Source organism: Panthera onca, chromosome F1 (genome assembly GCF_046562875.1).
Source record: "Panthera onca isolate mPanOnc1 chromosome F1, mPanOnc1 haplotype 2, whole genome shotgun sequence".
Classification (NCBI taxonomy): domain Eukaryota; kingdom Metazoa; phylum Chordata; class Mammalia; order Carnivora; family Felidae; genus Panthera; species Panthera onca.
Genome location: NC_138355.1, coordinates 22,785,483 through 22,811,614, shown reverse-complemented (window position 1 = coordinate 22,811,614; position 26,132 = coordinate 22,785,483). Strand labels below are relative to the sequence as shown.

At 39.3% G+C, this 26,132-nt stretch overlaps 1 protein-coding gene across 12 annotated transcripts in view; it reads right to left on the bottom strand.

Moving 5' to 3' along the window:
* The window catches only part of RASAL2 (RAS protein activator like 2), a 357,105-nt gene that overhangs the window by 160,012 nt on the left and 170,961 nt on the right, over window positions 1-26,132 (bottom strand). For 11 of the 12 annotated variants that reach the window (XM_060643615.3, XM_060643616.3, XM_078440820.2 and 8 more), the window contains exons 2-3: window positions 20,791-20,918; window positions 5,316-5,442 (exon numbers count right to left, since the gene is read on the bottom strand). In XM_060643615.3, the coding sequence (XP_060499598.1) occupies window positions 5,316-5,442; window positions 20,791-20,918 (255 nt within the window). The remainder of the gene's footprint in view (window positions 1-5,315; window positions 5,443-20,790; window positions 20,919-26,132) is intronic. The other variant, XM_060643618.3, reaches the window with a different exon arrangement.

Here is a 26,132-nt window from a genome sequence, read left to right as displayed (position 1 = left end):
ATATTATCAATTTATCACTTATTATATTATGCCCTATTATATATTATATACATATAATATATATAAATGTTTAATATTAGTCAACTTATGTTACTTTAAAGCACAAGATCTGCTTCTGTTGATTTTATAAATATATATATGCTATTTAATATTATATAAATTATATATTTCATATATGTTTAATATTAGCTGATCTAAATATTGAATATTATCATACATAGGAATTACTTAGAATTTTTTATTCCATTACTTGAAAAATGGAAGGAATTTTTTGGTAATATAAAATCTTCATTACTCACATATCCTTCTTTCAATATTATTATTACCACTCTGTATATTTATAGAAGATTTTAGCACCTTGAAAATACCTCGTAAGTTACCTAGATACTTCTTATGTCTTGCAAATAAAGAGAGAGTCATTATTAGCTTATACATAGAGTTAGGCCTGAGTCTACTTTAACAGAGAAGGTCAGGGTTAAAGCTAAGGTTTGAACAATCAGTATCCTCTGATAATTTTGATTAAAAGAGTTAACTTTTATAATAATTTTATAAATGACTTGGAGAGGATATTCTGCTTTAATAGTAATTTTCTTCAAAGTTTCCTAAATTTTTATCACTTAGGTTAATAAACTTAGCACTCCGTAGACAGAAGGTTGGCTGTTCCACAAAGATTTTTCAATTTGGTTCCTTTCTTTGGTGAAGCATGTTAAATTTTTTGACTCCTTCATTTACATAAACATTAAAATTTTGGACAGCTAACTTTGCCCCTACAAGATTTTTCATACATTCTTTCCCAAAGTTTGGTACTATGTATCAAAGACATACTATGTTAAATTATAATTATAGGTATATTTATCAAATGCTTCTGGGTTTTGAGGACTTCATGATAGTGAAACAGACTTACTTATCACAGGCACAGGTTTTTAAAAATCCAGAGATTCTGTAAGTAAGACCATAGGGTAACTATAAGCTTTTATCATAATATAACAAAATAGAGGCATGAGGCTCTGCAGCTTTCAGTCACCACTTGTAAGGCTTTGAGTCTGTCAGAGAAATGCTACAAACAGAACGGACAGAGTTCCCGATTCACTGCTGTGCCCCCCACCAGCCAGGCAGTAGACAACATGCAGGGATAGACAACTTCCTTCCATAGATGTACACTTCACAAAAACGCTGTCTCCCACTCAGCTTTCCCCTTCCCCCTACTTCACACTGTTCTTATCTGATGGTATTTGACGGCTTTCTAAAGTTGAATTCATGTAGGTTACCTTTAATATTGAAAATGAGTCTTGAAAATCAAATATTTACTAGTTCTAGCTCATGCGGTTGATTTACACACCTCCCGATATTGTCAGTATGCAAAGACCCTACTGTCAGAAGAAATAATTTCCTTCTGAAAATTCAGCAAATCATTGCTTTGCATTGTTTGAATTTGAAAACTCCTTTTTTGATGAATAAATTAAAATCTGGATATTGTCACCAGGGGTAAGTAGTTTTTCCTAGGTTTTCTAAATCTGGAGATGGGTGCTTTAGACGTGATGTTCATATGCCTTAAGAAAACGTCACGGTTTCAGTGGGCAAGAATTTGGTGTATCAAAGCCTGACTCAAATGCCAGTGTACATATACATTTTAGTATCTTGGGTGATCTGTAAAGTGCTGAATGTGAGAGTCGGAGAAGTACCGAGTGAGAAGTACTTTCTCTGCTGGCCACTTCCCACTCTGCTGTTCCATACCCCATGCACACTTTTTTTTTGCTAAGTTTTTGACATCTGTTAGGTTCTCATCAGCGTAAATGTGCTCATGTTAAACTAGGTGTGAGACACAAATATGGGCCTTCCCATCCTTTTACATTCACAAGTTTTTTAACCAGTCTGAAATCTGTGACGTACAGTAAGCTGGAAGCCACCATAAATTCTTCACAGACCCTGTACATTCAGAGAGCTCCTTTCTGTCCTACATTCTCTGCAGTAGAGTAAAAAGCGCATGTTTTCCATGAGTGGGCATTTCTCCATAGATGACGACCTCATACCTGAAGTCAAAATGTATACCATGATTTTACATGGTATCTGCACAAACTGATCAGTGTTTGGGATTCCTCTACTGGAGGAGAATAAAGAGAATCTAGAGTTTGCCAAGTGTAAGAACCATGTAAAACCAGAAGGGTTTCCCCATTCACACCTGACTCAGCTGCCTTATTTGGAGGCAAAATTCTGGATTTTCATTCTTCCTTTCTGGTCTGTCCTTTGCCAGGGCCTCCTCATCTTCCTAACCTCTAAGTGTTGTTCCAGGGCTGAGTCTTGGACTTCTCTCTTCTACCTACACCCATTTCCCTGGTGATTTCATTTAACTTCATGGTTGTGAATACCATCTATCTGCTAAAGGTCTACAATTTCCTTCTTTTTTTTCTTTTTTTTTTTTTTACACTTACTTATTTATTTTGGGGGTGGGGTGGGGCAGAGAGAGAGGGACAGCAAGAATCCTAAGCAGAGTCTACGATGTCAGCACAGAGCCTGATGCGGTGCTCAGTTGCACAAACCGTGAGATTATAATCTGAGCCAAAATCAAGAGTCAGACCCTTAACCAACTGAGCCACCCAGGTGCCCCCAAAGGACTACATTTCTGTGTCCAATCCGTACCTCCCTCTCTTGATTTCCAGACTCACATATTTCCACTTGGGTGTCTAACAAGACTCTCAAACTCAGTACGTCCAAAATTGAACTCCCAGTCAATCCCACTTTCAAGTAGGTTTCTCCCAGTCTTTCCCATTAAAAAAAATAATAACCTGATTCCTCTAGCTGCTCTAACCAAAATCCTTCACTCTTCTGTTTCTTACTTCCCATATCCAATCCAACAAGCAGATTCGGTTGGAAGTCAAGGGTTCCCCATCTCACAGAGTAGAAGCCAACGCCCTTATGATGACCCACAAGACCATCGTGACCTGCTTGCCAAAGGGCTGAGTGATGTCATCTCCTACCACTCTCCCCCTGTTCATCCGTGTCAGCCTCACTGGCACGTGTGCTGCTCCTACAACAGCCCAAGCATAGTCCTGCATTATGCCAGCCATTCCTCTGGGTGGAACCTCTCACCGTCAAGTATCTATATGCTTAACAGTCATTATTTTATCAGATCTGTACTCAAATGTCACTCAACAAGAGGCATTCCTTGGTCACCTTAGCTAAAATTACACTTCCTTGCCATTCCTATCCCCATTCCCTACTTTATATTTTTCTTTGTACTTATCACCATCTAGCACAGTAGATAGTCCATTTATTACTCTTGCTTAGTGTCTGTCACTCCTCAATAGAATGTAAGCTCCACAAAAGGACACATTTTTGCCTAATTTTTCACTGCTATATTTTGAGGGCCTAGACCAGCATCTGGCACATAGTTTTCACTCAGTAACTATTCGCTGCATAAATGAAAGGTTTTTAAAAAACAAAAAATAAAAGCCACACAATATAATATGCCACAGTAATAACATGTACTGTGATTAGTCATCAATAATCTATCTTCTTAACTACATAAGAATCTTCTAAAGGCAGAAATCTTATCTTACATCTTTTTTCATTCTTAGTGATTGGCACAGAATGTTACATATACAGCAATCACTCAGTTAACTATTTGACAGCAGAAAATTTTGCCTAAAGACAAATCACTAGGAGACAAAAACAGAACAGAATAATTATCTAATTCAACATTAAACAGAAAGGTAAGGAAGAATGACTGTAAAAGTAGCTTTTTATAAGCAATAGCTTTCAGTGCTAATTGAGGACATCCACTCTGAAAATGATTACGGACGCCATGAGTCTAGATGGCTACCATACTTGTAGTCAAGGGCAGAGGTAGAAGGTTGGCTCTGGACTAGACACCTTGGCCACTCATCTGAGTTTATCTTTGGGATCAGAACCTGGAATGGTGGAGACTTTTTAAGAATTATTATATAGTTTTCTCTTCTATAAAATTGTAATAACATTTGAGACTATGATTACACTTCTTCAAAATTAAGTGACTTTTGTAGGTCAAAGCTTGAACAGCCAAAGGTTCATGGAGAAATGGCAAAGACAGTCATCAACATAACATTACAAATAACGACAGCAAGAGGCTGAAGAAGGTGACGCTGAGCCAGTCCAAGCCACATAGGACCTGTACGTGAAATATAAATAAACTATAAAATGGTTACACCCAGACAGGTTTGCAATGTAATTTAGGCTCACATTTAAACTGGTTTGAACACATGCTAAAGAAGTACAGTGGAAATAAGATGAAAGGAAATCTTGATTTCTTCAAGTGTGACTCCTTGAAGAAAAGTGTTTGCTCACCTAATTTTTAGAAAAGCAACAACTGTTATAGGATTAAAAAAAAATAACGATAAATAAAGGATCCAGATTCTGAGCAAGAATTCTGAGTTCCATGTAGAAAATGAAGAGAAATGAAGAAAAAGGCAAAAACAAACCAAAAAACCAAATCCTGATTTTCAAAAATACACCAAAATCACAGAATTATCCATATTACACAACATAGAGACAAGAAATGATTCTGTATATCTACCCATCAAATGCCTATGACTTAATGTCTAGGTTCACTAAGCAAATAATAATACAACAATACAAAGCACCAAAGTATTCCCTACTTTTCACATTCTTTTGTTATTTTATATCATCTTAATTATGTTTCCTTAGAATCACCTGACCTGTCTAATAATCTACATATCTACTGGTAAGCACACAAAACATCAAACAGAATACACTTGGTAGGAAACAGGGCAAGAGTTTTGATATTGACAGTAATTCTTTTGTGCACAACAACTCAAGCGGGTTTCTTTTTTCCATTTCTCCCTACTGTCACCCACTCCAACCATGAATATAACTTACGTGGGACATGTAAAATTAGCTCAGCTAAATTAGCCTGATCCAACATTACATAAGGCAACATCAGTAGCTGTGTGAACAGGACACAAACCACTCAACACCAAGGTTCCACACAATACTGGCTCCCCAGTGAATCTCAGTGCTTCAACAAGATCACTTAATGCTCTTTCAAAATTTGAAGCCAAGGAGTAAACTCAGAAACAACGTTCTGCCTAGGCCTGTGGTCCTAGCACTCAGATAAATTTTAGCTCTGTAAAATAACTTTGTTGCCACTTGGTAGCAAAAAACAGAACTTTCTATTGACCACTAACTCTGTGTGAACATACTGTATTTCAGCACGCTCACTGAACAGGAAAAGCTGGATGTTTTGTGTTATTCTAACACTCAATAACAAGCCCATAAACTACCGGATAAAAGCTGGGAATGGTTTCCTTTTACTAGCTTACCCAGTTTAGTGGCGCCCTCTGGTGGGTACTCAGGAAACTGGCCCTCGGAAGGGACACTGACGGTTCTCCTCAGGCATCGCCCTTTGGTGGAATCTGTCTGCTGCTCCTGTCCTCCCTCCACAGGTATCTAGTTAACCAAAAGACAAAAGACGTGAAACTCAATAGTGAACTTGCCATAGCTACCTTCACACTGAATATTTTTAGCTAATAAAGATAGGAGTTCATAATCATTAGAGCAAAGTAGGCAAAATGTAGAAAGCAAGTATTTACAACTGTAAGACATTACCCACCCCTTGTGAGGAAGTTTTTCTTTAAAAAGGAACCTGAAAGATCAGGAAAGGTGAGTATGTAAATGAGCTTTACCTGAAGTACGCACAAGTCATATCCAGGTGTGTACCTGTTTTGGGTGCTCAGAAAACAAAACACCCACACAAAGACTCTTTTATAATCAGAAACTGGTTCACAAGCTCCAATTCTTCTGACCAATGCTCAATAAGGTAAACAGAAATAAAAGCCGGCCAGGAAGAATTAGCTCCAAAACTCAATTTAAAGAAGGTTTTGTTAGATAAAAATAGTAAAATCATCAGATTTTCTTCAATTTTGCAATTAAGCATTTAGAGACAGTTAATAAAACACATTTCACTGGAAACTTGCATAGATACCTATATCAAATGGCATATTTTCTTCTAAAAGTGAGATTCATTATTAAAACCCTAAAAATTTTCTTTCTGGCCTAATTTCAGGGATCTATCAAGTGTTGTTTGCATATGTGGAATAAGAACTATGAATGGTACAAAAGATCTCTAATACCAATAACTGTTTTAAAACGTACTCACAGGTCATCATTGTAGAGTTACAGGATGACTCTAAGTCCCCCTGCCCCCTGTTTTTGGTAATATGCTAAAAGACCAAATCATTTTTGTTTACTGGCAGAGGGCAAAAGCTTTTTCACAAAGATATTTTACCAGGAACCTTTATCAGAATCAACAATAATATTGGTAACATCTTAAATAGTTTGGCAAAACACGTCAGTAATTGAGCACAGTTTCTAATTTTGTCTGGCTCCAATACTGAAATTTCAACAAAATTCAGTAATAATGATTAGCATTGAGCTCTTACTTTGTGCAAAGCTAAGGAATTTACCTGTGTGACATTATGAGGGAGACATTATCATCATCCCTTTTTACAGGTGAGGAATAATTTATTTCTCCAAATGATTACAGTGGACACATCAACTGATCCAGCCAAGTCGGGATAGATACAGGCTTAACTTTATATGCTTAACTTTATATGCCTTCTGCCTCACCTCGGTAACCCAACTCCTCTGCCTGGGGTCAAAGGGATGACAGCAAGGGAAACTCTCTGTGTTACTGAGGATCTGAAGAGCAAAGTCCTAATGTCTTCACAGGAACTAAAAGTCTGAACACTCTTTAAAGGACCCCAAATTCCCCATTTCCTCATGACCATAAAACTATGGCTAGTGCTTGCACATCGGGAAACCACAAGGCAGAATTAAGAAAAATTCTAAAAAAATAAGGGGAGACCAAATAATTTCATCAATAAGGACATGAGCTCTTCCAAAAGTCCAAAGTCCTCTGTAATATAAGATTTTACGGACAGTAATCTAAATCATCCATCCATCCCTTTCAGGATGGAAATTAATTATCTCTACTTAAATAATTAAAAGAGTAGCAGTACCAAGAAGTCAGATAACTTCCTCTGAGTGAGAAAGGCAAAGATGTGTCCTCTACCTGCCTTCAAAGCAGGATAGAATGGGGAAACATAGTTTGAGTCTTTGAACGAAGAGATGAACATAAATAAACACAACTATTTTTGTTCTAGCTCTAAAAATACTTGTTACCTGAAATAATGAAGGCCTAAGCCTCACAGAAAAAAGACAGTAGTTGTTTTTATATTTTAGGAAGGAATGACCCATTACGATCTTTTCTGTAGAAATTTATAAAGGCCATATCCAGGAAAAAGAAAGAAATGGCTTCTACTATCATATACTTTGTCTCTAACGTAACTAAGGAAGAGAAATATAAAATATATCAAACTTCTTATACGGGCCTAAAATTCACTCACACAACTATTTTCTCAAAGTTTTCATACAGAGTCTTCATTTCCCACTCTTGAAACTTAAACTATGATTGAAAATTCCATTCAAAGTACTGATGTGGGAAACAGAGGCAAAAGAAAAAACATCAAATTTCCTTACAACTTACAGTCCATTGGGGCACCCGAGTGGCTCTGTCAGTTAAGCGTCAGACTCTTGATTTTGCCTCAGGTCATGATCTCATGGTGTATGATGGAGCCCCACGTGGAGCCTGCTTGCGATTCTCTCTTCCTCTCTCTCTCTGCCCCTTCCCCACTTGAGCGCACACACTCTCTCTCTTTTTCTGTCTCCAAATAAATAAAAAACTTAAACAAAACAAAACAACTTACAGTCCACTGAGACAGGCAGAGTGACATTCCTTTAGACACTCAGCTGCCTTGATGATGACACTTTGCTAAGGGGCAAAAGGCAATCTTAGCTTAGCATTATACCAACTTCTAGGATCCCGTAAGGCTACTTTAACATACAAAAATTCCTTTGGAAACTTCCTTTATCTCCACCCCCCAAGATATAGGTTGGCAATCATCCTCTAAGCATTCGGCCCACTGATACACAACCGAAGGGTCTGTGACTGAGCTTTTACTAAACAGTCATAAATGACCTTTTCCTAACAACAGCCGGTCCCTCAGGATCCTCGAAACCTTGTTTCCAAAATACCTTGGAGGCTTGTGCTGTCCCGAACCCACTCCCAACCTGAAGGAATATAATCAGTCACCCATCACAACCCCAGTGCAGCTTTCTACCCAGAGGTCCTGTCCCCAGGCTTTAACAAAACCGCCTTTTTGCACCTAAGACCTCTCAACAATTCTTTATTGGCCGTAGGCTCCAAACCCCAACATTTCCACATCAGTATCACTCTGAAAGGTTAGGGCATTTTTACCTCTCATTCAGGATTTGAGGGAGAATAGTGTTGACTTTTATTCTAAACCTGCATATCTTAACAATATTTTACTTTTACAGCACTATTGATTGATCCTTACCTAAAATAATTTTTAAAACATATTGATCTACCCTTTGAAAATTAGAGGGATCGTATTCCAAGTATCTTCAAATGAACTAAGCTGGAGTTCACAAGTCTCAGAACACAGCCAGAGAGATCAGTTTTACAAAGTCAATTTTAGGAAAGCAATTCTGTCCTTTCTGATTTGCCCTAATTTAGTTCACGAGTTCACACTTGCTTGTTTGCACTGAATTAGTCCTTAAATATTATAGCTCTTCCTAGTTCCAAAAAAATTAGAGGACTTTTTCTTTTCACCTCTTTGTCCTTATACTGTGCTTCTGAGTGCTCTGTTTCCTCAGGGGAGGCAGGTGGGTGGGTAAGTGCTTTCATTCATTCCATTTTACAAAGAGAAAGGAGAACACAGTAAGGAGTAAATGGCTTCTCGGGTATCTAAGATATGTTAATAACAAAGTCAAACTGAATCTCTGACTCTCAGTCCTCTTTGTTAGTTCCAAATCATCCATGGCAATGAAGAGGAACATGGGACAAACAAATCAGGTTACTTAGAAAACATTATATACGTAACATATACCTCTATGTTTTCTGCCAAATCACCTTTCATTTTGTTTAGAATTACATAGGAATTAATTTCCATTTCAGTCAGAGTACACACACATTAATAGTCAAGTACAGGAAACCAAGATAATGCTAACAGCAAAAGAAAGCATTTCTGGGGCACATGATTCCAAGTTTATCTGTCACATAGGGCTTCTGCATAAGCTTTTCCACCAGGAAAGGATTCTGCTAAAAGAGTGCTTTAATACTACTACCTTATAGAGTAAGTGCAAACTCCCTAAGGCAGTATACCAGGCTTCCCACAATCTGGCCACTGTCTGAGTGTCCAGCTTCGTGCAGCTTTTACATTCTAGGAATACCAAATTGCTTGCACTTCCCTAATATATTCCCTATTTTGTAGTTCAGCGCCTTTGCTTAGTTGGTTCTCTCAGCCTGAAATATCTTTCCTTACTTTCTTATCTACACCTGCCAAGCAAACTCCTAGTCACCCTAAGGCTTAGGACAGGCATTACCTCCTCCAGAAATCCTCCCTTCTACCAAGTCCCTAAGAGGAGGGTAAGGTACACCTCCTCAAGGTTCCTCCAACAGCATCTTCTGGCTCTGTCACCGCACCTATTACACTGAATTATAATTATGCATTTGAACGACTAATTCTGTAAGCTGTAAGTCAACAGCTTGTACCTTACCAGTCAATGGCCAAGCCCTATAATAGCTCCAGCCCACAAATGAATGAATGAATATTTGATACCTAGAGACGGGGGCCACATCAGGCAAAGGAAAAAACTGGCCAAGAAATTGTAAACATACAACTTTTGTTTTGTTTTGGAACAGGAAGAAGGCCAATTTAGCTAGAGCCTCTAGAAGTGTGGTAGAACACAGAAAACCAAAATTTATTATGATTGCATTGAGAGGGGTTTAATACCAGGTCATGCATAATTCAGGAAGCAGTGGGAAACTATTCCAGCTTTTAGACCAGAGGAATGGTAGTTTCTTTATGGGTCTGTCTTCTTCCTACTTCTCCCTCCAAGACATTCCACAGATTAATATTCATAACACACAGCTTTGATCATATCCCTTTCTTTCTTAAGCTTCCTTTGGTAATTACCCATTGCCAATAGCATTTTAATGACACAGATTACAGTCCTTTAGAGTAAATGAATTTCTTTCTTTCATTCTACGCCCATTTACTTGTGCTATTTATCAAATGATATTTAAAAATTGGGGCCCGTGGGTGGCTCAGTCAGTTAAGTGTCTGACTCTGGCTCAGGTCATGATCTCACGGTTTGTGGGTACCCCGTGTGGGGTACTGTGCTGACAGCTCAGAGCCTGAAGCCTGCTTCAGATTCTGTGTCTCCCTCTCTTTCTGCTCCTCTCCTGCTCACATTCTGGTCTCTCTCTCAAAAATTAATAAACATTAAAAAAACTTTAAAAACTTATTTGTCTTATTTCCACCACTGAATTTGATATGGGGGAGAAAGAGGAAGGAACTGTGTTTTATTCTTTGTAACTCCTAACCAATGAATGCATATATAGGGGCACATTATGTATCTGCTGAATAACCTGAAAATGATTCTGAATGAAATATGCCATGGGTAGTTTACCAGAGGACAAATAATAGTTGATTTTTTAGCTTTTTTTTTTTTTTTTTTTTTGCTGTTTGCACAAAGCCTTAAGTGTTATTTTCATCAATATATCTGAGTGTAAATATTGCTTTTCAAAAGCAGTAAAGATATTCTAAAACATTTTAAAATTGCATTATTACTACCTTGCTGCTTATATGCTAGCTCCTAGCTTTAAAAATTCCAAATACAGAAAGTAGAAACTGAATAATAGGAATTATTTTTCCTAATGACTTGGTTTTGCCGAAAGAAAGAAATCACAAATTCAGCTTTCTTCTGTATTTTTATACTGGCTGTACCTTGAAGGGTTCACGATTGTCCTCTCTGCCACTTCCCTCAGCTCCCTAATCTCTCGTTTACTTGGCCTTATCTCTTGGAGCAAAATGGAATTCAAATGGCCTCCTACGCCCTCTTTGAACTGGGGTGGTGCCAAGCCAGCTGGGGCCTTTTCTGGCATCCGGGCAGGGAAGTATATTTCATAACACATCAGCAGTGTCTGTTTGGCACAATTTGCATGAAGCAATTTACTGAACCAACGAGTCATTTCTCAAGGTGATACTCCTGGCAGAATTCTCTTTCAGCATTCTTCCCAGACCTACCCTTCTGTTACAGTCTCAAATTGGTAAGGAGTGTGTTTAACACTCTTCCCATGTATATCCCCCAAGCAGACGTGTTCCCGTTTCTGACAGGAAACATGCAGAGTTAAGAGAGAGCACTAAAAGATCCCACACACTGAATACATGAGTGGTACTAGACTAATATAATCCTCCCACATTCCAGCAATGCCTGGCCTAGGATTCAGTTTAAATCCTTATGGAACCTCTTAATTATCTTTTGAACACAGCAGTAAACACCCTGGTGATTAGTTGATTAAGGTTTTAAACAGCATCTTTAGATAATTTTAGCAGGAAATTCCTTAAACTCCTTGTTTCAATGAATTCTAAATCTTCAATTTGAAATTCCAAGGAGAAGTGTTATACTTCTCATGGTAGTGTGGGTGAAAGGTAGAAGAGTGACAGCATACTCTGGTCCTTCCACAAAAAAAAATGGGTTTCTAATCTTTTCCTGTAATGAAATTAACAACATATTAAGTTTATCATTTAAGTAGCAGGTACAGCAATGGCTTTACATTTTCTTTTGGGAGAGACTTAATCCAGTTTTTTCAACTTAATGGTAGAACATACCTGTCTCGGAGCATTAAACTGTTTCTGTATCTGCTTTGTATATTCATTATCCCTTTATCATCCCTGACCCAGTCTATGGCAGTAATCTTCACTCATTTATTTCCTTCCAATCCCTTTCAATCTACTTTCCACATGATCAACAGAGTTACTTTTTTTTTTCTTTATTTTAATTTTTTGAGAGAGAGAGAGAGAGAGAGAGAATGTGAGTGGGGGAGGGACTAACTGAGAAGGAAAGACAGAATCTTAAGCAGACTCGATGCTCAGCATGGAGCCCAACACAGGGCTCAATCTTAGGATGCTGAGATCATGACCTGATCTGGAATCAAGAGTCAGATGCTCGGGGCGCCTGGGTGGCTCAGTCAGTTAAGCATCCGACTTCAGCTCAGGTCACGATCTCATGGTCCGTGAGTTCGAGCCCCGCATCGGGCTCTGGGCTGATGGCTCAGAGCCTGGAGCCTGCTTCTGATTCTGTGTCTCCCTCTCTCTCTGCCCCTCCCCCGTTCATGCTCTGTCTCTCTCTGTCTCAAAAATAAAATAAACGTTAAAAAAAAAAAAAAAAAAAAGAGATGCTTAACTGACTGAGCCACCCAGACGCCCCCTAGAGTTCCTTTACTAAGAAGCAAATTTGATGATGTCATTGCCCTGTTAAATACCTTTCTGTGGTCTAAATCATTTCCAGAATAACATACAAATTCTTTAGCATGGCCTAAAAGGCACTTTACTGTTCAGTTCTTGCTAGCTATCAGCTATTTTTTTTCCTCTTGTAAACTTGATTCCAAGAATTCTGAACATTTTGCAGTTTGCCAAAGAGATATGTTTCTTGAGTTTGTATCCTCATACGTACTTGGAATATCCTTCCCTCCTTCTCCTCCAGCTGAGCTTCTATTTGTCCCTAAAGACATGGCCCAATCATAAATTTTTCTGTAAAATCTTTCTTGGCATTCTTACTTTCACATCACAACCCACCCAGGCAATATGTCAGTTAATCTTTCCCTTATGGTTATAATTTTTGGAAAAAAAAATTTATTGAGGTGAAATTCACTTAACCTAAAATTAACTATTTTAAAATGAATAATTCAATGACATTTATCACATTCAAATGTTGTACGACCATCACTTCTGTCAAGTTCCAAATGACTATAGCTTTCAATTTACCTTGATGTGACCAATAAGACTACATCTTTGCAACCACAATACTGCTCAATAAATAAAAATTAATCAAATATTCAACAATGGAAAAGCAGCTTATGGATTATTTTGTTCCTTTTTTATTATCCAGTTTTAGAAAAAATATGGAATTAAGTCTCATGTTCTGGGCAGATTTATAATACAAAACGAAAAGATAGAAAAGAAGGTTCATCTCCTCTCAAATTTATATTAAGGAAACGGATATTCAGAATCAAAGTTTATAATTTACCTTTTAAAAAATTTATTGGACAAATATTTATTGAGAATTTACGTCTAAGTCACGAACTGTTCTAAGCACTGAATAATACAGCATTGAATACAAAATCCCTGCCCTAAAGCTTATGCTTTCATAGGGCAAGAGATACATAAATATAACAAATTATAAGGCATTTTAGAAGGTGGTAAAGGCTATGAAGGAAAAAAAATCAGAGCCAGGTTAATCAGACCAAAGTTTTGGGTGGAGATAGGAGGAGCAGTTGCAATTTTAAATAGGTTGTTCAGGGTAGGTCTTGTTGAGCAGGTGACAGTAAGTGAAGACTTAAAGGAGTTGAGAGAGTGAATCATTTACTATCAGAGGGATATCAAGGCCTTGAGGCAAGAATATGCTGATATGCTCTAGAATCATAACAATGCCAGAACGACTGGAGTGAGCTGCGCAAGTCTATGGCCTCTGAAACTTAGAAGAATGGACTTATCATTAACAGAGAGGGGGATGGCCTTTGGCAGGTTTGGGAGGGGAAATTAGGGACCCACTGTGAGGCACGTTAGAGTTGACTATTACATATCCAAGTAGGTGTGTATGGGCAGATGGATATGTGGGTCTAGAGAAGACAGAAGTATAGTCTTGAGATAGAAAACTCGTAAGATTGGAGGAGAGTCCTAAAAAAAGTGAGGCCCAAGGACTGAACTCTGCAGCACTCCTCTGTTAAGATTTAAAGAGAAGAAGAGAAATCTGCACAGATGACTCAGAAGGAACTGACAGAGAGGCAGGAAGAAAAGTAGGAGAGCATGAGAAGCCAGGTGGAGAAAGTGGTTCTAGAAGGAAGGAGCAAATCAACTGTAGGAAATGTCACTGACAGATTGAGTAGTATGAGAACTGAGAACTGACGACTGGATTTAGTGATGTGGGGGTCACCAGTGAGCTTAAGAGAGCATTTTGGCAGAGGGGTGTAAGAATCTGATGGAGGACGTTTAAGAGACAATAAAAGGAGAGGAATTAGAGGCAATGGGTTTAAAAGTTTTCAAGAATTTTTGCTGTGAAGGGAAGCAGAGAACGAGGTGGTAATTGGAGCTAGAAGTGAGGTTAATACAGGCTTATTTTTGCTTTTAAAATGGGAAAAATAATAGCATACTGATGGGGAATGATCCAGTAGAGAGCAAAAAATTCAAGCTGTAAAAGAAGCAGGGGAGGATTGCCAGTGATTCCTCCTGGAATAGGCAAGAAGGAATGGAACGTGTGCACCTGGAGGGGCTGACCACGGTTGAAGTGTAGTTCAACCACAGTCAAAGGAGACAAATACAGGCATCGGTGGTGGATGGGCAGACACAGTACATGCTAATGAAGTGTGCATAAATTCTCTGCTGGGTGCTTGAGTTTTTCTCGGTGAAATAAGCAGCAAAGTAACCAGCTATAAGAGGGTAATAGAGAAAGGATTAGAACAGAGGAGGTGTGAAAAAAATCACTTTAGAAGTCATTTTGGATTGTGCTACTCAAAAGTGCGGTCCAAGGTCTTATGCTGTTCTGCAAACTGTTTGTTACTGGTTTGCAATAAATAATTTAACAGCACAGAAACAGAAGTGTGCCTCGTGTGATCAATGGGTTTGTTTCATTGTACAGCAACACTTTCCATGAACATGCATAATTTTCATAATTTTATTTCTTCTTTTCTTATGATTATTCGGCACATATTTGTTGAATCGTGATTTCATTTTAGTTAAATCTAATTAAAAATTCGGGCTTATGTTTTTTATGTCTTTTTAAAATGTCATTTTTCTTAACTATTCACTTCATTGTATTTTGTTCACAGTCAAGTGGAGAAAAAACTAGTCCTTCACCACACACAGACTGAGAAGAACTAGTCCAGGAGAGCTGGACAAAATTAAGCTAAGACATGTTTTGGGATTGCCAAGCAGCTAAATTAGGGGTTTACATGAGGATTGCAACCATTAGTTTAAAGAGTGTCAGTATGATGGAGTGGTCTTGTCCAGGCACGTTACATTGCGTGGAATCAGGGCAGGATAGATGAGGGGCAGGATTTAACTGAGTCATCACCATTACCAAAAGAGCATGATAATGTAAGAGAAGGGCAAGGGAATAGTATGCAAGGGGTGATTAGAATGGCTATGAAAATGAGGCAGACTGAAGAGGGGAGATTGGACATTAGAGGTATGAGCGGCAGAAAAGCTTACAGCATCAATGGAAAATAGGTTCCAAAAGGACTGAAGGATTGTTAGAATAAGTAATGAGCTAGGAAGACAGAAGGTGATGATTAGAGTGTAAAACACATGGAACTGAGAGTAAGAAGAAATTACAGCAATGAGGTGGGGTAGAGGAAAATATTCTTGGAGGAAAGGAGGTCAAGGAACTGAGAACCAGTGTGTTAGAAGCATCTCTGAAGATTTAATCCACAAATTAAGGCTGAAGTAGTGTTGCAGATAATGAGCCAGGTGCTCAAATCAACAAAAAATGAGAAGTAATGACTAGGGGTTGGAACATGACTATAAGAGGAGACTCAGGATTTGGACTTTTTAGGGAGGGAGGACAGGAATCAGTCATAAAAGAGGAAGGACACCTAGTACAGGCATTGAGGTATGAGGGCTGTGGGAAGAAAAACAGCCAGCCCTTGATAGGACTTCACAGAAGACGGTGTGTTCAGAGAAGTTACAGGTTCTCATGAAACCAAGAAGTTAAGGGATGCCTACTAAGAACTGGTAGAAGAAACAGCTGATTTTGCTGATGACGGATTGTGAGTTGCAGAGGGTATAGCGATAGGGTTTTAAGAGGTGGGAAAAGATGAGTAGAAGGCAGGGACAGAAAGGAGAAAGGGGGATTTGCAGACACATGCAGAGTGTGGGAGATGAGGGGTTCCCCAATGTCCGGGGCTATTCTTGATGACTGGCATAAAAAGGAATACAGTACATAAGATACTGTTGTAGAAAATTATTCCTCATGAACGGTTATTTTATGAGACAAAAGGGGGCCCAGGCCTGGAATACTCAACTGATCAGTAATCTCTCATCAGTGGATTTTATCTTGGTTCTAGATGTGGCATGTATCTATGCTCTACCTTATGTTCTCTCTATCCTTATGCCATTTAATTTCTTACAGTACACTCTAAATTGAATAAAAGTTAGGTAAGGGCAGAAAGACAGCAAATGATCTGTGTATCATATCACACTGATGTGGCTGATTATTATTAACAACTCTGATAAATGGCTGCTGACAAAGTAGGTTGACTAAAACGAACATTTTCAATTATCTGTGTATTCAGAGTGGATAACTAGAAATCTTCTATACTAATATTCATTCTACCACTTTTTATTATATGTTTCTATGAACATGGCAACTTGTACTAGACTATCCTAGAAAAGGCTGACCTTTATTATTTCAATAAAATTTAATAATATTAAAATACTGGAAAAAGGTTATGGGTATGGAGATGGTAACAAAAACAAAGGATATTTTTCAATGGCTGGAGAAAAAGAATAAGCAAGGGCTTCAGAGAAAGCATATTAGCTAGGCCCTCACAAGTAAGAACTGTTTATTAAAATAGGGGCGCCTGGGTGGTGCAGTCGGTTAAGCGTCCGACTTCAGCCAGGTCACGATCTCGCGGTCCGTGAGTTCGAGCCCCGCGTCAGGCTCTGGGCTGATGGCTCGGAGCCTGGAGCCTGTTTCCGATTCTGTGTCTCCCTCTCTCTCTGCCCCTCCCCCGTTCATGCTCTGTCTCTCTCTGTCCCAAAAATAAATAAAAAACGTTGAAAAAAAAAAATTTTAAAAAAATAAAATAAAAGAAACTAAAATTCTTTTGTTATTCCCTTGGTTTTACTATATTAAAGACAGTTGACTAAGAGAAGGGATAGAAAAGAAAAGAGAGGAGGAGAGAAGAGAAAAGGGAGATAGGGATCCGCAGCTGAGAACTAAGAAATGTATTTGCTGTTCACTGCTTCCCCCGAACTCATTTTTTGGGAATGATGACCTACTAAATTGATATTCTACCTACAGCTTTTTAGATATTTACATGTATTTTGGGCAATTAATCTTTGCCCTTTGTTGAATCAGATCTTTTCTTCTTCCCTCCCGTTATCTCTCTTCTTTGTCAAGATCATATTCACTCATTTTTTTACGTCGTGGAGGTGGAGAGTGAAACCATTTTATGGACCTACCAAACCAGAATGATATCAACTATCTGAAAAATCACCAATAAGCAAATGAGTTATTTGGATGTGGAAGGATGTGTACATTTTAACGGTCTGAGTAAAGAAGCAAATGGTATATGATAAGTTCAAGGGCTTTTTAATTTGGCGGGAGAGAAAGTTCACCTAGAACCTGATGCCTATGCTAGTTACATTCCATCAGCCCCTCCAGATGCACTCTCTGCCCTTCTCTCCCTCTCTGTGTGTTTCAGAAAGCAAACCTCAACAAAACACATGAAGAGCAATATTTTTCCCTCTGGCTTCAAGTTAGATTTGGCCAGTAGGTAACAATTGACAAGAAACCAGAAGGCAGGAAAAGTGCTGGAGTGTTTATTCCCCTTTGCTTCCTCCTTGCTGGCTGCTGATGTTCAGGTAGAAGTTGTGCTCTTTTGTGTAGCACCACAGCCACTGTCATAGCCCCCACATGCAACCGTTCTTTGGTTTCCAGAAGCACTGCTCTCTCCCTTTGCCCTGGAAGTCTAGGGTCATAACTGCTTTCTGCTGTTACTACTTCATGGCGCTTCACACTCTTTGGGGGGGGGTCCCTTATGCTGCCCACATCTCTGTCAATAGACCCTTTATTAACCTCTTTCAATGAGTCCCCTGACAGTGCCATTTATTACCTGCTAGTTGCTACACTGACATCACTTCCAGTAGCCTTTCTGGGTGATTTTGGGGGCCAGGTCTACACAATCCCAACTGTCATCATTCCAAATTTCTCAACTCAATATCTATTTCACAATCCCTTAGTGAAAATCCACCCTCATCTTGTTGAACTCGCTTCTTCATGATGACTGTAATCATTATGACGCGGGCAGCCCTTTAGACTTACAGGCATACCGCAGAGCCATTTCAGGTTCTGTTCCAGACCAATGCAACAAAACGAGACAAATGAATTTTTTGGTTTGCCCACAGATATATGTTATGTTTACGTTATACTCTATTAAATGTGCAATAGCATTATATCTAAAAACCAACGTACATACCTTAATTTTAAGATACTTTATTAGCAAATAATGCTAGCCATCATCTGAGCTTTCAGTGAGTCATAATCTTTTGGCTGGTGGAGGATCTTGCCTCCACGTGGATGGCTGCTGCCAATCAGAACGGTGGTGGCCGAAGGATGGGGTGACTGCGGCAATTTCTTAAAATAAGACAGCAATGCAATTTGCCACATCAACGGACTCTTCCTTTCTCTACAGACTTCTCTGTGGCATTTGGTGCCGTTGGATAGCTTTTTACCCACAGTAGAACCTCTTTTAAAATTGGGGTCAGTGCTTTCAGACACCGCCGTTGCTTTATCCACTAAGTCTATGTAATACTCTCAGTCCTTTGTAGTCATTTCAACCATCTTCACGGCATCTTCCCCCAGGAGTAGATTTCACCGCAAGAAACCACTGTCTTTGCTCATCCCTAAGAAGCAGCTCTTCATCCGCTCAAGTTTTATCATGAGATTGCAGTAATGCAGTCCCATCTTCAGGCTCCGCTTCCAGGTCAAGTTCTCTTGCTATTTCTGTGATATCCACAGTTGCTTCCTCTCAAGTCTTGAATCCCTCAGAGTCATCCATGAGGGTTGGACTCACCTTGTCCCAAACTCCTGTTAATGTGGGCATTTTGACCTCTTCCCATGAATCACAAATGGTCTTTTTATTTTTTTTTGAGAGCGAGAGGGCACAAGTGAGCGAGCAGCAGAGAGAGAGAGAGGCAAAGAAGCGGAGCTCACCAGGGGCTTGGAATCACAAGTGTTCTCATTGGCATCTAGAATGGTGAATCTTTTCTAGAAGGTTTTCAATTTACTTTACACAGATCCATCTTTGGCAGGTGCAGCCTTATGAAATGTATTCCTTCCTTCCTTCCTCCTTCTCTTGCTTACTTCCTCCCTCCCTCCCTTCCTTATGAAACGTATTCCTAAAGAAGAAGACTTGAAGGTTGAAATGACTCCATGATCCATGGGCTGCAGAATGAATGCTGTGTTAGCATGAAAGCAACATGAATCTTGCCGTACATCCCCATCAGGCCTCTGGGCGACCAGGTGCGTTGTCAGCGAGCAGTCACATTCTGAAAGGAAACTTCTTTCCTGAGCAGGTCTCAACAGCGGGCTTAAAATATTCAGGAAGCCATGTTGTAAACCGATGTGCTGTCACCTAGGCTTGTTGTTCCGTTTCTAGAGCACAGCCAGAGTGGATATAGCATGATTCTTATGGGCCCTAGGGTTTTCAGAATGGTGAACGGGCATTGGCTTCAACTTCAAGTCACCAACTGCATGAGCCCCTACCGAGAGAGTCAGCCTGTCCTTGCAAGCTCTGAGGCCAGGATCGACTTCTCCTCTCTGCCCATGAAAGTGCCAGCCTTCTTTGTAGCCTTCTTCCCATAGAAGGCTGTTCCCTCCACACTGAAAAGCTGCCGTGTGCTGCAGCCACCTTCAGGAACGATCCTGGCTAGACCTTCTGGATAACCCGCTACGGCTTTTGCATCAGCGCTTGCTGCTTCGCCTGGTACTTTTATGTTTTGGAGGTGGCTTCTTGCCTGCCTTAAGCCTCATCAACCAACCTCTGCTCGCTTCCAACTTTTCTTCTGCAGCCGCCTCACCTCTCTCAGCCTTCGCAGCCTTGGTGTGGAATAGACTCTGGCTGAAGGGAATGTAACGGCTGGTTTGACCCTCTGTGCAGACCACGGAAACTTTCTCTGTATCAGCAATAAGGCTGTTTCGCTTTCTTATCACGTGTGCGTGCCCTGGAGTAGCACGCTTAATTTCCTCCAACGACTTTTCTTTTGCACTCATAACTTGGTGAACTCTTTGGGGCACAAGGCCTAGCTTTCAGTGTCATTTGGCATTCAACATGCCTTCCTCACTAGGCTTAAGCATTTCTACCTTTTCATTTAAAGTGTGAGATATGCGAGTCTTCCTCTCACTTGAACACCTAGAGGTCACTGTTGGGTTATTAACTGGCCTATTTCAATATTGTCATGTCTCAGGGAAAAGACTCCAGAGAAGAGGGAGAGGGATGGGAACAGCCAGTCCAGTCGATGGAGCAGTCAGAATACACACACTTACCAATTAAGTTCACCATCTTATGTGGGTGTAGTTCATGGTGCCTTAAAACGATTACAATAGTAATCTCAAAGATCACCGATTACAGATCACCATAACAAATATAATAATAATGAAAACGTTTGAATGATCATTACCAAAATGCGACAGAGAAGCAAGAAATGAGCAAATGCTGTTGGAGATATGGCACCGACAGCCTTGCTCAAGACAGGATTGCCACAAATCCCCATTTTTAAAACATGCTACTGCTAAGTGCATTACAGCAAAGCTCCATAAAAGGAGTTTTGCCCGTTTCCATAAATGCCACATATCAAGTGCAAATAAAAACCAGATTTCGGGAATTTGGCCAGAAGGAGAAGCGGCTTTGCTCAGTGACACCCATCTCACCTCCTTCTCCTTGTTGAGCAGTACCAGCTGGCTGTCCGTGAGGATGCAGTACCTCCGCTCCCACGTTGTCGTTTCCGTGTAGGGTGACTGGCCGCAAGACAGACGATGGGTGGGTGGCCCCTTCACATCTGGGTGACAAACATGAAAAACAAAAGTGAGAATGCATTATCATGCTGACTTAGGTAGACCAGGATCTCAAATGTAAGATTCTCCAAAATCATATTAAAAAGAGTTTCAAACATGAACCTAAATGGTAAGTTGAAAACTTCACTTCCTCTTAGTAAAAACTGTTCTACACAGACGGGAAAATAGGCCGTTTAGTCTGCAGGAAAGAAGACTGAAACACTAGGAGGATTTGTTAGCACGAACTTGACACAGTAATGACCATGGTACATGTACTACAACAATGGGAAGTTGCTTCAGAGCTAAACTAACATCATTCAAAATGGGGGGGTGACTCAGAGAAGAACAAAAGACAGAACCTCTAATCTTCAGGAAGAAATGGTGTCGCATGTACACTTCGAGAGTACTGCTGACCCCACTCAAGAGAATGAAATTATTAACCGCCAGTGTCTTCAAAATGGCTTTATTTCTAGTCACGCATGAGAATTAAAAAAATATTTAAACTATAGCATCATATTACCACTAGAGGCCAGTAAGATCTTAAAAACACAGAAAGCAGTTTCTGCAAGGAAAGATCTAAACATATTACCATCATGTCTCTTACAGGTGGAGGTACATATCAGAGCTAAATGTCTAACTCTTCTCAAATGTCTCATTTCCCTATTAAATACCAAGTGGTTATGATTACTTCGTTACTTTAAAATTCTTTGATACAAACTGTTCACTCATTTGGGCTGCTATACAACATGGAACACATCTTAATCAAAAGTACACATTAGATCCATTAAATAAGGCTTTACGGCAGTTGAATATTAAAAGATCTTTAGCCAACGAAGGACTAATTCCTGTCAGGATTATACTGAAGAGATCATTTTAAATGCATTATTTATTACTATTCAGTAGTTTTCCCAGAGGAGCATCTCAAACTGGAGAAATTAGAAAACAAACACCCATGAGGGCAGGAGAGTTGTAAATCAAAAATAAACGCATTTTATCTATTACACAAGTGTTTTCATTAGTATTACTGTCTACAGACTTTTAGGGTTTTTAAATGTTTATTTAGTTTTGAAAAAGAGACAGAGCAGGGGAGGTGAAGAGAGGGAGTACAGAGGATCTGAAGAAGGCTCTGCACTGACAGCAGAGAGCCTAATGTGGGGCTCGAACCCACGAACCACAAGATCATGACCTGAGCCAAAGTCGGATGCTTAAGCAACAGAGCTACAGGGGCCCCAAGATTTTTTTTAAGAGAGAGAGCTGGAGCCAGGGAGAGGAGAAGGAGGGAACAGAGAGAGAGAGAGACAGAGACAGAGACAGAGAGACACAGAGAATCTTAAGCAGGCTCCACATTCAGCGCAGAGGCACCATGGGACTTGATCCCACGACCCAGGAACATGACCAGAGCCAAATCAAGGGTCAGACGCTCAACCAACTGAGCCACCCAGGAGCCCCAGACTTTTAGTTTTTTCAATCACAGTCTGACAGGTATGGCTTCAAGGAGATACAAATAATGTCCTAGGTATCTTATACTAGAATCACCCAAATATGCAATGGTATAGCTGGAGTTCTGTCGGAAATAAACAAGGCAGGACTAGGGCACTTAGATGTATGGCTTTTTTTGCACTGTCTTGTGTGACCAATATTATCTTCAGTGCTCCTTCTGGCTTAACTTCCTTTGCTTTCTAAAAATCTATTTAAATGTGTTGCTCTGCATATGTAGGCAAGCTTATCAGCTACCCTCCAAATAATTCACAGAACCCACGTTACTTACTAGGGCTCAGCTGGAGATGTTACTAAATCTTAGCTCACTGCCTCTCCTCTTCTGTGTCTATCTCCCCTGCGCTATGCACAGCAGTATTTGCTACACATCTAGCTTCTCCGTTCCACAAACTCTCTCTTCCCCGCCCTCAACTCCTCCCCTTGTGTTCTAACAGAGCATCGAAAATTATTCTAATTTTTTTTGAAAATTATTCTAAAGTTTTCTTTATACTTCAACATTTCCTGAATTTATCACAAAAAGCTTGAAAGAAGCTGACTCTTAATCCTCTTTGACACATATGGAAGATTCTTGCCTGTACTTAAAAACCATGTCAAAGCTGATTTTCTTCACGATTTGGACAAACAAATGGGTTAGATTTTTACCACAATGTAGGCCTATTTTTAGAGTCAAGTACCAACTCCACTTCAACACAGAGGGATGCACCTACTTTATGTGGAAATGTGGTGGTTTTGTGGCCTAGACAAGTTTTCATTCAAATGACTAACCTTCTTACGTAAGTTAGTCGTGGGTGACCTACTGCCCGCTGTAATTTAATTTGAACAGCAATTTTGTGATCTATACTAAGCAAGAAGACGTTGATAGACTCCATAAAAATTAGAATACAGGACACTATATTTATAGCATAACGCAGGTTTCCTGACAAAATATAAATCTGGATCAGAACTGAAATTAAGAAAACCTACATTCCCTTCCCTGTGTCATCCTGAGTAATTCTCTTAAAGTCTCACTGTCTGATGTTCTCCCTTTCTCCAATCTTGGGCTTTGCTCCTAGTTTCTTCATGGTACTGTGAAACAAGACAATGTTTCACACAGTATTTTGGGACCCCAAACTATTCCTCCCCAGTGTGACAGGTAGAATGAAGTAGGGAGTAATGTCGTCCTATCTAAAATGTTCTGTCTGTCTGAATGATGAGACTGGTTAATGCTGTTATAAATTTTGTAGTTGCACATTTATTATTTAATACCCACTTTTTAAAAAACAATCACATTGTAAAACTGTATACCAAGGAATAAAACAAGAAAGAAGTTAGAATAAGTGATTTGGGGGGGTTCTTTTTAGCCTTCTGAATTAAGGTTTAAAAGGCATTTAAATAACAAGATAAAATAAGATTTTAAAATAACCTATAGATTTAATTTGTTCAGTTTATCATGTCCTCTTTTCCATGGTTAAATGAAGATTTAACAGTAAAACCTATCTACTAAGACTATATTACCACAGGACAAGCTCACCTTACCAATACGACCCACCAACCAACCAATCTCTCTTTCTCTCTCTCCCTCTCTTTCCCTCCCCGCCCCCACCCCCACCCCTGGCTCTAGTAACATACTTCTAACTTCTGACTTCCAATTATATTTAGTGTCTAAAGTTCACCAGAGAAAAGGATAACATAGAATTACAAATAAGAATCTTAATAGCAAGGCTGGAAATAATTTTGCTTTGCAGTGCCCCTGTCCTATAAGAATACTAAGGGCACTGGATGCTGGATTTATTATAAAAACTGAATAATTTCAGAAGCATTAAAAAGCATCTGAGTTTACTCAATGGGTCTTTTTGAAAAGTACTTCTCTAAACGGGCTATTGTCTTGTGGACTAGTAACTCTTAAATTTTTTTTATCTCAAGATCCCTTTAAACTCTTAAAATTATTAAAGACTTCAAAGAATTTTTTATATGAGCCATATTTAATATTTACCATATTAGATATTAAAACTAAGAAATATATAAAATATGTATTCGTTAAATGATAAGACACCTGCATATTAATATAAATAACACATTTTTAATGAAATGTAACCATTTTCCAAAACAAAATACGTGAGAGCAGTGACCCTGTTTTAAGTTTTGCAAATCTTTTGGGGTGCCTGGGTGGCGCAGTCGGTTAAGCGTCCGACTTCAGCCAGGTCACGATCTCACGGTCCGTGAGTTCGAGCCCCGCGTCAGGCTCTGGGCTGATGGCTCAGAGCCTGGAGCCTGTTTCCGATTCTGTGTCTCCCTCTCTCTCTGTCCCTCCCCCGTTCATGCTCTGTCTCTCTCTGTCCCAAAAATAAATAAACGTTGAAAAAAAAAAATTTAAAAAAAAAAAAAAAAAAAAATAAGTTTTGCAAATCTTTTTTAAAGTCTGGCTGAATGGGAGACAGCTGGATTCTTATATCTGTTACAGCATTCAATATATTTATGTTGCTTTGGTTGAAATATATGAAGAAACTGAATCACGCAGCTATGCAGTTGGAAGGAAAGAGTTGTTGTTTTTTTTTTAATTTTTTAAATGTTTATTTATTTTTGAGAGAGCATGAGCGGGGGAGGAGCAGAGAGAGAGAGGGAGACACAGAATCTGAAGCAGGCTCCAGGCTCCGAGCTGTCAGCACAGAGCCCGACATGGGGCTCAAATTCACAAACCGCAAGATCATGACCTGGGCTGAAGTCGGACGCTTAATGCACTGAGCCACCCAGGCGCCCCAGGGTAGAGTATTTCAATAGCATTTTTAGATAAATGTGGATCATCTTTTTTAATACTAATCCAAAACCTGACAAGAGGATGCTTCTTAACAGTGAGTGAAATGTGGAATGTGACACCACAGCAATGAACTTTTCATGCTCGGCTATGTTAAAAATCATTGGTGTACCTTACCCTTTGAATGGATTTTCAATCCATATGTATGAGTTTTTAACATTATGCACTGATCATTTCCAAAACATTGGTTCATTTAGTTTTGCAGATCTTCCAAATTATGACACCTTCCATCATGTAATATGAAAAAATCACATTCATTAATCTTCAGAAAAGTCCTGACTTTATCATAGAAGTCTTTTCTGGGAAGCTATCAAGCATTTTTCGTCTTGGATTTTATCATTAGCAATAAATACTGTTGGTTTTTTCCCTCTAAATGAAAGGTTTCTGTCTTTCTTTTTCCAGAAAATATCTGTCAAATAACCAACACAAAAGAACTATAGTTCGTCTTGCAGTTGTGTTTCAGGTAAAAATGGTGTTCAATGAAAACCAGTGGCAAGTTCAGCTTTCAACCCAACTTGTGCAGAACGCCCTTGGTTTGATAACCATCGTACTTCAGCCGGCAGCTCGTGAGCGCTTCCCGCGTCATCAGACAGAATGTTTAAAAAATGTGAACTCTAGCATTGAGATTTAACAAAATTAAGGACTTTCACTGAGTTCTCAAGGACTTCCCAGCCGTTTTCCCCCTACTATGCGGCAGAGGAGAATGCAGTGACTCCTAATCCACTTTGGTGCGGCCGCTTTGATTCCTGCGACTGCATTGGTGGTTTTACTCAAAATTGCCTCTACATCATCAATGTAAAAGTCAACAGAATCATTTTTTTTGTTTTTGTTTTGTTTTGTTTTTTAAGGTAATTTGACTGTGAAAATAGTTTTACCCTAACAGATCAGGGGGATCCTCGGGGTTCCGCAGACCATACTTTAAAAACCACTG